The 14,293-nt window shown below is 43.2% G+C and overlaps 1 protein-coding gene across 1 annotated transcript in view; it reads left to right on the forward strand.

The window, feature by feature from the left end:
• Positions 1-14,293, forward strand: part of LOC147430301 (ATP-dependent (S)-NAD(P)H-hydrate dehydratase-like) — a 174,177-nt gene that overhangs the window by 138,536 nt on the left and 21,348 nt on the right. Inside the window, exon 7 of the mRNA XM_086494773.1 lies at positions 13,638-13,699. Coding sequence (XP_086350899.1) covers positions 13,638-13,699 — 62 coding nt within the window. The remainder of the gene's footprint in view (positions 1-13,637; positions 13,700-14,293) is intronic.

Raw genomic sequence — 14,293 nt, forward strand, 5'->3', positions numbered from 1 at the left:
TCTTCATTAGGAAGATGAGCATACATTACAATAGGGTAGTAGTATTAATCTCATTGCAACGCTACAGGTGGGAACCCGTTTTTTTGAAGGGTTTTGGTGTGAAGGGCCTCTAGGGCCTTTGGGCCTTGGAGGTTTTTGTGGAGGAAGAGTTTAACTTAGTGGCCTCCTGAGAAGGGGTCGGGCGCCTCTTGGAGTAGCAGGCCGTGGGACGAGAGGCCCTCTGAGGGCGGCAGTTAACCGAGGCTAGGGATGAGCTTGCAGACTTCGGATTGTGCACTTGGGCTAGCCAGCTGATGATGCCGAGCTGGAGTGGACGAAGTAGTTGTAGCTGATAGCAAGCAACGAGCAGGTGATGACGAGCTCAGACGGTAGGTGCTGGCGAGCTTAGACAAGTATAGCTTAGACAAGTATGGCAGACAAAGAATTGCGAGAAGGATGAGAAGTTTGAGAAACTGCAGGTGGAAAGAGCAGTAGAGAAGGGCAACAATGATGGTGCCCGCATATATGCAGAGAATACTATTTGGAAGCACAATTAGCAGCTTAATTATTTGCAAGTGGCCACTGCTGTAGGTGGGTCCAATGTACTGCAAACGCTGATGTATAGGTTGTGTGCTAGTGGTTCGACGAGGACACAGGCAGCAGATGGTGACGAGGCTGTGGGCAATGCAAGTAATGGGGTCGTAGGGTGATATAGTGCTAAGTTATTAGGTAGGTGAGCATTGGGGGGTTGCTTCGGCGGGTAGCAAGGACAGCCTTGCAGGATAAGGAAAAAGTAAGCTCGACTCAGCAAGCGGTGGGTTTACCGCTGGGTTTGCAGGAGAAACTTCCAAAAGGCCTTTCTTTAAAAAATACTTCACAATAAAAAAAGGTTTGAAGTGGTTCCCACAACTAAGGCACACACAAATACACACCTAAAATTATGAGAATTGATTAATGAATTTAATCTCTTTCAAATCCAGAGGTGAAGAAGGCTACTGAAAGCTGAAAACGGAGAGATTTTAAGCACACAATTGGGACATCAATTCAAGACCGATCTCAGCATTCAATAGCTCTACGAGAAGAATTGGAGAAGCACTATGCGCACACACAAATTGCAAAATCAAATGCACACTAGATGGACGAGTATGGTTGTGCGAATATTGAAAAAATGGACACAAATTCATGCAATTACACACACGCGCGCGAATGTATACACGAATTAACCAATGTTGAATGTGCCAAGAAGGGTAGTGGCTCTATGGAATGACCATGAGCATGCCCAAGCTTTACAAATCGAACAATGATTAGAGTACTTTTAAAACACAATGTTTAGCATAGAGAATGTGAGTAGATGTGGGTCGATTAGTGTGATTAGGAAGTGCTGATCACTAATCTTCTCTAATACCACTTGTTGGGAAGCGAATTTCCTAATCACCAATGGCGTAGCTTTAGGCTATGGAGGATGGAATCTTAGCTTGGCCATGGTGTTAGGGTTAGGGTTAAAGAGCTGGAGATTAGGGTTAGGTTATGCCAAGGGCAAGAGCATGAGGAGAGAGAGTATAGACACAATTATAATGCTTAAAGTGCAAATACTTCATTAGAGAATAGCCTCTAATAAAGGGTGATGGGCTAGTCAGTAAGCTGGCAGGATTATGGGACAGTAGGGGTGAAGGAATCAAATGTGGAAAGCTTGGTGAAGAGTGAGAGGGTAGGCAGTTCATCGAATGGGTAGGCTTTCTTTTGGTTTTATGCTTTGAGAGAGTTGGCTGCACCAATTGCATGAGACCCGAGATTGCCGGTTTTTTTTCATTTAAGCAGCCAACAGCTTGCAATGATTTGACTTAAGAGCATTTTTTGAAAACTAGGGCGACAGGTGAGTAGGCTAGGGTACAACCAGATTTGGAGGTCTATTGCTAAAGTTTTAGCTGCATATTAGAGGGATTGGTAGTAGTGTGGGAACTTTTCGGAGGAGGGTGCACCGTTCGATGTTGTATACACCCCCACCCTTAGATTGATTCTTTAGCCCCCTCAATTAGAACCCGCCTCAGTTCCTCTCTCTCTAGGACGGGTTTAAGGGTTAGGGTTTCTACGTTTAGACCGGAAGCGCAATTGATCAATGCATACTTCCGTCTAGTTACAGATTTCCTCTCTCTAGAAAGGTGGTCCCTACCAAACTCACTCATCGCAAGACTCCTCTAAGCCACACAATGACTTTCTCTCTCTAGATTATCTTCTCTTACTAGAAGGTGCTGATTTTTGTAGATCTTAATCTTATTGTTCTCTCTCTAGAAGTGTGCAATCCTAATAGCTGGTGAAAATGCTATTAGTGAACCACATTGTTTGTGCATATCGATATGGCCGCTATCGAAAAGATATTAGTAGCTAATAGCTGTGATATTTAGGTCCTAGAAGAAAGTTGCTATAAATAACTAATATTGGTAGATAATGGATAGCTATAGCATATCACTAGCTAATAGGTGTCTGATAAGTGACAAGTAGCTATCACATACTTGCCACATATTTATGTGCTAGAAGCTAGTAGCTATTAAAAGCTGGTATATGTAGCTATTGAACAACTATCACTAGCTAATAGTTGTTTGATAACTAGAAAATAGCTTATCACATATTCATATGTTGAGAAGCTAGTAGCTTTCATTAGCTAATAACTATTTAAGAATGTTTTCTCTCTCCCGGCACAATAGGAAGACCACAAGTGAAATGACATGAACGCAAGTGAGGAGGATGTCGGGTTAACCGCTAGGTGGCCGCTAAAAAGCACCACTGGAAGAGGGTCCAGCGAAGTCAACGTCCAAATTCGCGCAATCACCAGAAAAGCAGGAGCAGGAAAAGAAATAGGAAAAAAAACCAAGAAAACAAAAAAGGTGATGGTGGAAAATCGCAGCCAGGTGGGAGTGGCCTCTACACCTCCATCTAGCCTGAGCTACCTATCACCTTAAGAAAGAGACTCCATCTAGAGAGATATCAGGGGCACCACCTAGCATATTTGTGGCTAGGACGCAAAGACAAGATCATACAACACACTACACACCATGTCATACAACCAAACAAGCTATGGATTGATGCAGCGGCTCACAGCACATGTGGGTTGTGGCAGCACAGAAACGAGATGAGAGAGTGTATGTGAGCGTAGATATGTGGCTTGTTATTCATACAAGAGGTGGCGAATCCGTACACCTCAACAAGAAAAACAATAGAAAGAACAATCATAGAACATACTCACAAAAATTTGCTAGCCAATGCTATACAAGGAATGGCACAAATAAAAGAATAGATTATTTGTAAGGGAAAGATATAATGGGTAGAGGAGGGTAGAGGCCATGGGTGCATCACTGATGGATGCGAGGTGATGGCAAGGAGTAATGTGAGAATGATCTTCATTCTTGTTGATGTCGAATGTTGAGTTCTCTATTGCAATTGCACAAGGATGTATGTGTTGATGGTGATGGAAGGATAGGGTGTGCATTATGATTTATGTATTCCATAGCTCTCCTTGTGTGTGTGCATCATGTGTTGCATAGCCTCCTTAAGCCTTGTGGTGTGATGGTGTGGATGGTGACTCCCAAAATCCTTTGCACATACTAACACTTCTAGCTATGCTAGAATGTGAGGGCATGGTATGTACGCCTCAAAGTGCTCATGATAACCTCTAATACTTAGAGCTTGTGCCTTGGTGAGATTGTTCTTCTTTTTGTGATGGAGAACCCCCTTATATAGGGAAAGAGGGTGGGATTTTCCAATATTTTATTAAGCTAAAACGAGGGCCATGTGATCGTGGGTCATGGCTAGGTGTGTTTGTGCCAAATTAAGAGTCTTATGAGAGAGAGAGAGAGAGAGAGAGAGAGAGAGAGAGAGAGACACGGGAAATTTACATGGTTGCTAGTTACACTAGCTTATTGAAAGAGAGTGTCACATGCACATCTAACCCTATGTGCATGTGGACAAGCTACTTCAGGTCCAGGGTTCAGGTCAGCTTAGGAAGTGTTCTGGCACCTTTTTGAGCCTGTGCGCAAGCCGTGTATGTCCAGGCACTTAGAGTAGTTGCATATCCTCTGGTTGCACACAGCATAATCATCAGCATTACAATCAGTACCCATCATGAGCATTTTACAGTGCATAGAACCCATTTTCCCTATTTTATCCATTTTTCACTTATTATTAATAAGTGACTTTGTTGGAAAACTGGGTAGGGCTAATTCGCTAAGCTCTATAAAAGAAACCTAGCACTAGCACTTTTTGGCAGAAGAGGCAGTAGAAGTCCTACCACTTGCAGTGCACCTTCTCAGCAAGACCGACAGAATTCCGTAGCGCAGCCTTGATATCAAGACCACCTGGCGTTTTCACCAGCAGTTTTAGCCTAGCGTTTTCTGCAGCAGATCAAGCCTAGCGTTTTTGCTACAGTTTACCTGGCGTTTTCCAGTTTGCAAAGTGCCTAGCGTTTCGCAATTCTAGCGACAGTTCAGCCCAAGCACATCAGCGTTTCTAGTTTTCAGCACTATCTGCAAGATCAGCCCCAAACCTCGCAAATCTCACCTACCCATAGCAGATCCTCGCCGCACGATTAGATCAGCCAGTGTTTTCAGTTTTAGCCCGCTGTCTGCAGTTTTCAGCATCTGCGTTTTCAGCGCATCGTCGTCGCGTCGTCGCCATCGTAGTCCTCGCCGACATAGTGTCAGATTTAGCAATTAGTAGATTTGCAGATTTTGGCCCCTAACGTTTACAGATTTCAGCCCGTCTCGTCGCCGTCATCATTGTCGCCCACATCGTCGGCAAGTCCATTGCATCTAGACCATTGTACCAGATTTGTGCAATCAATAGCATAGACCTCTCTCGCCATAGAGAGGGGGGCCGTTGGAGGAGGGTTTAACAACAGTCTGGTGTCGTATTCTTTTCTCTCTCTCTCTCTCTCTCTCTCTCTCTCTCTCTCTCTCTCTCTCTCTCTCTCAGTCTCAGCATCTTCATTCACAGTATCATTCACTTTGTTTGTGATCATTGCACTCTCTCACCAAAGGAACGGAAGATTCTCCCTTTCGTAAGTAAAAGGAACCCTTGAGCACAGTTTGGAGCAATCATCTTGAGCAAAGTTCCACATTCACTTCCGCTGCACCTTACATTGTTACCTTCATTCACAGTGTCATTCACTTTGTTTGTGATCATTGCACTCTCTCACTAAAGGAACGGAAGGCTCTTCCTTCCATAAGTAAAAGGAACCCTTGAGCACAGTTTGGAGCACTCATCTTGAGCACACATTTACTTCTGCTGCACTTTACAGAGAGGGTAGGGAATTTGCAAGGGATTTGTTGGAGGTGGGAAGTATTTGGAGAGGGTAAGACCGCCAAACTTGGCAAAGAACACTCCAAAGTAGTCAAGGATGTATTGAGGAGCTTTGTGTCTCTTGCAATAATGCAAGAGATTGCATGATTCCACTCTCCCCTAAAGGGAGACTTACTAGAGAAAGATGAGAGAGTGATTACACTTGTTAGAACCATCATGATTCTCGTACTTGTAGAGAGAGAGAGACTCTACGTCGTGTCGCCGCGATGAAATGCTTGAGAGAGGTAGCAATCTCTCCTTATTAAGCTTCAGGATGAGATTTCTTTTGTGTTTCTATGTGGGCATGTGATTTTGATTGTATGTACATTTGTGTGTAGGTAGGTAAGTGTGTGTGTGTGTGTGTGTGTGTGTGTGTGTGTGTGTGTGTGTGAGAGAGAGAGAGAGAGAGAGAGAGAGAGAGTATGTACATAGGAGAAGTTGTGAGGTATAGAGGTGAAGGGAGAGATGAAGATAAGCAAGATCGTGAGAGGGCTGAAATTTGCAACCCTTGGTGAGGGGGAGAGAGGAATAATTGTGGTTGTGATGTGAAGAGGAAGAGGAAGGTGAGAAGAGTTCAAGGCTACCTTGTGTGGCAAACTCGGATCCACTATTTGGATCATATCTTGGCACTCCAATTTCTAAAAATTATTTTTAAAAAATATAAGCAAATACTTCAGGCCCTGCGCTACATTTCTCATGTTTTGAGTTTTGCCAAATTCCAAGTGGAACAAACCGCCAAGAATTCCACAAAAATGTGTATCTTTGATGCCGCTAAAGTCTTTGGTGGTCCCATCTTGGTTGCCACTTCCATTATGCATCCCAAAAAGTTTTCATCCATGTGTGAAAGTACCACCGGGGGCCTTGAATTTCCTCACAAAAATATAAATGATGTCCTCTTTATTAATATTCAAAGACCTATCCATAATGCAACTAGTCAATATAATATTATAAAAAACTAAAAAGGTGGAATAGTAATATTTACATGGCGGAATAAAATATAATAAAAATCACAAAAAATTATAATGAGATATAAATAGGTAGATCAAATAGTAATAGTCATAAATTTTGTTTTTTCATGAATGTAAAAGCTATAAAGTAGAAATAAACTTAGTTCAAGATAAATATAAACGTGAAGAAGAAACTAGGTGAGGTTCTCGCGTAAAGAAGAGAGATAGACCAACAATTTAAAAAGCGGCCCTTATTAGCCCTCCCTCTTTGGCTAGAGGCATTCATGCCTCTAGCTCTATACTTGATTCAGACTGAGCAATACAAGAGTCGATATCTGGTTACCTTTTAAACCAGCCATTGTATTTGGCCATTGATGAGATCTCTGGGATAGTCACAAGTCTCCAGAAAATGCAATCTGTCTTCAAGATAGTCTCTACCTTGAAACAAAGGAGGCTTAAATTTTATCATCATCACCAAGATTCCTTGCAAATACTCCCTAGCTAGGACATCAATGATCAACAACTCTAGTTGCCTTGGAGTAAATGGGAAGTCCACGGCTTCTAAAAGTTTGTGCCAATATCCTCCAGGATCCGAGGTAAAGAATAGGACCATCATTTGCAATGTCCTACCAATAGAACTTCCTTATTCATGCCAAAAAGGATAAGATTTGTAACCACTATTAGTGAAAGGGTAAACGACTATCTTGGCTTCTTCCAAGACAAAACTTAGGATCATGATCTTCAAGAGTGTAGCAAGAATCCATCTTGCCTTCAGAATCTTTCTTACCACTATAGGTGAAGTGAGCAAAAGAGTCACGGTCGTCTGGGTGATATCAAAAAAGTCCATTGCCTTTTTCGATGTTGCTAATAAGCCACAAACCTTGTAGCTCAAAGACAAGCTTGATACATGTTGTACCAAAGTGCATAGCATATACAAAAGGTAAGATGAAATCCACATGTTGAAAAACACTTCATCTCGACTATATGCATGCAAAACCATACTCCAATCTTTCTCATGTTGATATCCATTCTCTGTGACCCTTATGACCACCCCTTGTGCTAAGGATTCTTTAAATCTTTTCTTAAATGCATCCAGATAGTATGACCAAATGTAATCTCTACATTTTAAGTTGCCAAATCTATATTGCCAATAAGTTGCCACTGCATCCATTTGCATTTCCTTTTAAGAGTGGACTTCACAACCCCATTCCTTGGTAACAACCGTTCTAGATTTGTCTCCAATACCTTTCTTTGATCGGTGTACTGCCAAAGACTTCATTTCTTCTCCTTGCAAGTGTATATCTAGTAGATCCACGTGAGAATGAGACCCATGATTTCAAGAGAGTTGCATGTATGTGGATGAGGTTGTTAACTACATTGAGAGGGATGGTGATAGAGGAGCACAGTTGGCAGGGTCATGGATCCCACTATTGTTATATGTTGATGATATTGTGTTGACTTCTTACTCCACGGAGGGGATGCAGCGTCATTTAGATGCTTTGTACACATTTGCCCACGATATTGGATTGTCTGTTAACCTCGGGAAAACCAAGGTTATGGTGTTTAACACCACACCATAGTGGGTCAGGAGGCCAGCACCCACTTTTACATATAGCGAGGAGACGGTGGAGTATACAGATGCATACACCTATCTTGGGGTAGTCTTCAGTGGACCAGTGTTTTCATTGAGGAGAGCAACAGAAACTAGATTGACGAAAGCTTATGCAGCCTTGGGAGGCTTAGAGAAGAAGTATTCGCAGGTTCAGTTCCAGGAACCTCGAACAAAGCTGTGGCTTTTTGACACTCTAGTGGCTTCAGCTATGCTTTATGGGGTTCAGATTTGGGGACCCTTGGAAGACCACCATGGAAGATCTGGTAGCATTGATGGATGGAGACTTGGATGATTCGGGCTAAGGCCTCAGTGCCACATGAGATTATTCGAGCCAAGCTAGCTGCCCCCCCTCTTGTGGTCGAGGCACTAACTAGATCAGTACCCTTTATGCATAGATAGATATGCTCAACTAGCCCTTGAGTCATCCCGACAGCTAGGGCTACAAGGGGATACAGCATGCTGGTTTGGGCAGATGACATCATGGTTTCAGTCACATGGTTTCAGCACGAATAGACTGCCTCCGTTCCAGTACTCCTTGGATGCACCCTCCCTATCTCTCACACGGACGGAGCACACTAGACTCGTACGTCAGGATTTGATTCAGCTAGGTACTTGGAGCACATGGATACAGCCGACACAAGAGTTGGGCACGAAGATGGCTTTCTATAGAGAGCATCTTCTCCAACTAACAGAAGACGGATATGTGATAAGACTGGACTATATGGACACTCTAATATCCTATGGGATGCGATGTGCTATTGGTCAGATGTGCACATCATCGCATCACCTAGAGATTGAGCCTGGCAGATTTAGGAGAATACCAGCAAAGGCCGTGATATGCCAGTTGTGTCATATAGAACCTTAGATAGAGTTACATCACATTTGTCATTGTCCGGTATACTATGAGATACAAGGCCACTTTCATTGTCTATTCAGAGAGGGCTTTGGACCATTGGCTAGAGTCATGAGATATCAGGATCAGAGATGCCTCGGGTTGTTTTTGCTAGAGCTATGTAGACACAGGGAGAGTCTCTTGAAAAGATCACGCAATGGGAGACATTACAGAGGCAGATTACTGACTTCTTCAGAGCAAGGACTAAGCAGCCAGAGCATGCTTCACAGCATACTTCAGAGCCCACTTATACCAGAGGTATATTAGTTCACAGAGCCATGGAGCTCAGGATAGCTAGACACCCACGTCTACGAGGGCAACCACAACATCTATGGAGGCTCCATCAGAGGATCGGGACTATTCTAGCACGACATGGGAGACGCCCAATATGACTATTTACAGAGGCGGACATTGACAAAGCTCTTCAGCGATCAATGCAGTACTTTCTTGGACAACGCCCGATGCCAGGTATCCGCGGGCACTGATGATGATGATGATTTTAGTCTCTCACTTTACTTTACTTCACTTCATTTTTATTTTTGTACCCAACAATTGGAGTAGATCCACCAAGATTGTATCAGTTTGGTCTCATAGGTCATTTTGGCCTTTTTGAAACGTTTAATATAACATTTCATATCATTTCATTTTCATCTCTCTCTCTCTCTCTCTCTCTCTCTCTCTCTCTCTCTCTCTCTCTCTCTCTCTCTCTCCCCAGATGGAATGCAGAGGCAGTTAGATGCATTACATAAATTTGCGGAGGACAGCGGACTGTCGGTGAATTTGGGTAAAACCAAAGTTATAGTGTTTAACACCACACTGCAGTGGGTTAGGAGAACAGCACCTACATTTGCATATGGCCAGGACACAGTAGAGTACACAGATGCATACACATACCTTGGTGTAGTATTTATAGGACCGAAGTTTACTCTTAACAAAGCAGCGGATGCTAGATTGTCCAGAGCCTCTGCGGCCTTGGGAGGGTTGGAGAGGATGTGTTCACAAGTGCAGTTTCAGGAACCAAGAACAAAACTTTGGCTCTTTGATACTGTGGTGACTTCGGCTATGCTTTATGGGGTCCAAATTTGGGGACCATCTTAGATCAGGATAATTGGAAGTCAATGAAGAGACCGTTGGTATCTATGATTTCCCGAATGATTAGAGCCAATACCTCCGTACCACACGCGATTATCCGAGCCGAACTAGCTGCCCCTCCAATAGAAATTGAAGCTCTTACCAGATCAGTGTCCTTTATACATGGTTTGTGGGATACAAATAATTGCCGATATACTAGATTGGCCCTCGAATCCTCTCAACAATTAGCAATGAAAGCAGATACATCATGCTGGTATGCGCAAAATGTCCTCGTGGTTTCAGAGACACGGGTTCAGTATGGAAAGATTACCCCCCTTCCAATACTCTCTTGAGGCTCCATCACTGGCAATCACACGAACGGAGATTAATAAAATCATCCGCCAGGATCTTATACAATTGGACACTCAGAGGACATGGGTAGACCCTACACAAGAATTGGGCACGAAGATGGCCGACTACAAAGAAAACTTCCTACAGCTATCTGAAGATGGTTTTGTGATTCGCCCGAGCTACATGGATACCCACTTGTCTCATGGTTTGAGATGTGCTATTGGTCAGATTCATACATCCTCACACCAGCTGGAAATTGAATTTGGTAGATTTAGGGGAATCCCACCTGAGAGCAGAATTTGCAAGTTATGCGGAATGGAGCCGGAGACAAAATTACACTACATATGCCAATGCACCGCATACTATGAGATACGTGGGCGTTTCCATTGCCTATTTAAAGAAGGCTTTGGACCTCTAGATAGAGTCATGCAATACCAAGATCAAAGGTGCTTAGGCATGTACCTATTGGAACTACATCGGCACAGGGATAATCTAATGAGAAGACAAAGAGCACTACAACCTCAGAGGCAGATCACAAATTTCTTCGGATCGAGAGAAGCAGGAATGGAAGGAGAAGCAAGAGGCCAGCAGCGAGCACAAAGGAGTACCCACATTCATACCAAAGGCACCCTCATTGACAGGGCAATTGAGCTTAGGAAATCGAGAAGACCACGACCGAGATGCAGAAGCACACTTCACCGGAGGAGACTACAACAAAGGATTAGAAGCATTCTAGTCAGACACCCAGAATGCTCCTAAGAAGTTTATCTAATACTTTGTATCTAGTTTTTGGCATTTATTTTCACTCTCTCACACTTTTCAGAGATTGTAACAGATTCACCACTTTTGTATCAGTTTGGTCTCATAGGTCACTCTGGCCTTTTTGAAGACGTTAATATAACATTTCATTTCATTTCTCTCTCTCTCTCTCTCTCTCTCTCTCTCTCTCTCTCTCTCTCTCTCTCTCTCTCTCTCTCCCCTGTCCAAAGACTAGACTGTCCATAGCCTATGCGGCATTGGGAGGGCTAGAGAGGATGTGTTCGCAGGTTCAGTTTCAAGAACCACGAACAAAGTTATGGCTCTTTGATACTTTGGTTGCTTCAGCTATGCTTTATGGGGTCCAAGTGTGGGGACCATCTGTGTGAATCAGGACAGTTGGATGAACATGGAGAGACCCTTGGTATTTATGATATCCCGGATGATTAGAGCCGAGGCCTCCGTACCACATGCGATTATTCAAGCTGAGGTAGCCGCCCCTCCTATAGAGATTGAGGCTCTTACCAAATCAGTGTCCTTTATGCACAGTCTATGGGATACACATAGAGGCAGATATACTAGATTGGCTCTTGAGTCCTCTAGATAGTTAGCGATGCAGGGAGACACATCTTGTTGGTATGCGCAGATGACCTCATGGTTTCAGAGGCATGGTCTCAGCATGGATAGATTGCCTCCCTTTCAGTATTCCCTGGATGCACCCTCCCTACCAGTCACACGGACGGAGATCACTAGACTCATTCGGCAGGATCTTATACAGTTGGACACCAGAAGGACATGGGTAGAGCCTATGCAAGAGTTGGGCACCAAGATGGCTTTCTACAAAGAGCACCTTCTCCAACTTTCGGGAGATGGGTTTGTGACTCGTCCAAGTTACATGGACACTCATTTGTCTCATGGTCTGCGATGTGCTATTGGTCAGATTCGCACATCCTCACACCAGCTGGAGACTGAGACGAGTAGATTCAGAGGGATACCGCCGAAGTCTAGGATATGTCAACTATGCGGTAGAGAGCCAGAGACAGAGCTACACTACATATGCCACTGCACTGTGTATTATGAGATACGAGGGCGCTTCCATTGCTTATTCAGGGAGGGTTTTGGACCCCTAGATAGAGTCATGAGGTATCATGATCAGAGATGCCTTGGCCTATATCTACTTGAGCTACACCGACATAGAGATAGTCTGTTGAGGAGACATGGAGTACGACAGTCGCAGAGACACATCACAGACTTCTTTGGATCGAGGGAGCCAAGAGACCAACCACCAGCACAGGGTTGTACCCGCATTCATACGAGAGGCACCCTCATTGACAGGGCGACTGAGCTCGGAAGATCGAGACGACCACGACCGAGACACAGGAGCACACTACATCGACGGAGACTCCAGCAGAGGATCAGAGGCATTCTAGCACGACACCCAGATTGTCATTGAGGGCCTATTCTACATTTTCAGATTTCACATTTCACACTTCATTTTCAGTTTTTATTTTTACTTTCAGTACTTTTTGTACTTGTACTTCAGACATTGTATTAGATTCACCACTTTGTATCTGATGGTCTCATAGGTCATTTTGGCCTTTTGAAGACGTTAATATATCATTTCATTTCATTTCATTTCTACCCCCTTTATCCTACGTAGATTTTTTTGAGGGTTGATTTTTACATAAAAAGTCCAGAAGGTTGTTTTCTTTGTCTAAAACTCAATTGCGCGCTGCTTTTTGGGCACCCGTTATTTTTAAAATATGAGAGAATGCTTTTTTGTTGATCTGCTTGTTGCATAAGAATCTTGAGGGTAGGCACTTAGGGAGAAGAGAGCACACTCATGTGGTGCATGAAGCTTATGACTTTGATGAGGAAAACTTGCAGCTTCCTGCCATCTATTGTACACACACTCAATCAATTAAGAATTACCCAACCGAGGGTGCTTACAGCGGTGATTCAAGGCCACTGACTCTTTTGTCCCGCTAAGCCATCTTCTCTAGCACCCTTCACTCTCTTGTTCAATTCAGCTTGTTCAGCTGTTTTAAAGTGAGAGGCTTGAAAATTGTGGTAGTTCACGGTTTTCCGTCCGATCAAAGGACATGGAAGTTGGATGCACTAGGAGGATAGAGTTTCCAGAGCAAAAATAGTGTGTAGTACCTCAGGAGAGACAGAGAGAGGTATCATCAAGTACTAGGAGGTAAGAGGCTAAGTCAACTAGGAGGAAAGAAGCAATTGAGGAGGTGGAGAAAGCGGCAGAGGCAGACAGAAGCTCCTCCAATCATACAGGTCTACAGACGAAGGGATACTTCATAGGATCCACCTCTTTAGGCTTGCTCTTCTGCATCAAAGATATCTCCTGTTTCTCCTAAGCCAAATAGAGTTCCTGGAGATATGGTTGTTACCTTCATGCAGTTTTGATAGAGATGATACTCCTCTTAGTGTGCTTATGACGCAATACGAGGAGAGCTTTTCCCTTCTTGGATTCTAGAAAAATGTATATGTTAGAAGATCTGAGATACTTTTCTCAAAAATTAAGAAATAGTCTTGGTCATTTTTTGTATATTTTATACTGGATCACACCTCTGTGGTGATCGGCTTTGTACATACATCTTGAGGCTTTGCCAGAGAGAGAGAGAGAGAGAGAGAGAGAGAGAGAGAGAGAGAGAGGTTATGTAAGCATCAATGTCTTGAACAGGATGGGAGGCTTGACGATCATTCAGAAAGGCAAGGCTGACTACATCAGTGATGGGACTTCAGGTTATAATTTTACTCAAAGCACATGGTACTCTTTTCTTCTGGCAAAAAATGTCCGGTGTACTTGGGTTTCTGATATCAGGCTAAATTTCTGTCTTTGAATGTTCTTTGATGTTTGAACAGTCTTGTCCACTAATGTTACTTGGATACATGTGACCATGGGATGCTTTACTTAGATATGTGGAGATAAGCACAACAGAAACAACTATTTACCCATAATAAGCAACTTCAGCCTGCCTGAACTGAGTGTATTGTCATATTCTCAGTAGTTGCGATATGGAATATATCAGTTCTCTTTCACAAGAGCTTCTAGCGCTTAGCATTGTTGCACTTTATGCTCTTTGGATCTATATTTCCTTGGTGATCTCTCATCCTATTTGTAGACTCAGAATTTGTATTCTTTAGGTTTCATTTGATAGTGGTTTTTAAAAACGAATACTGTTGGCTATTTCTATCCTTATCCTAGTTCTGCTTTCAAAGATCTCTATCATGATCCTGTTGTGATTGTAAGGTTTTCTAACCACAAAGATGTTGAGTCTCTTTCAAATGTAAAGTGAAGGAGTTCATGAGAATTCATAGTAGGTTGATTCATATCAT

The sequence above is a fragment of the Adiantum capillus-veneris genome, chromosome 22 (genome assembly GCF_014529385.1).
Source record: "Adiantum capillus-veneris isolate H3 chromosome 22, ASM1452938v2, whole genome shotgun sequence".
Classification (NCBI taxonomy): Eukaryota; Viridiplantae; Streptophyta; class Polypodiopsida; order Polypodiales; family Pteridaceae; genus Adiantum; species Adiantum capillus-veneris.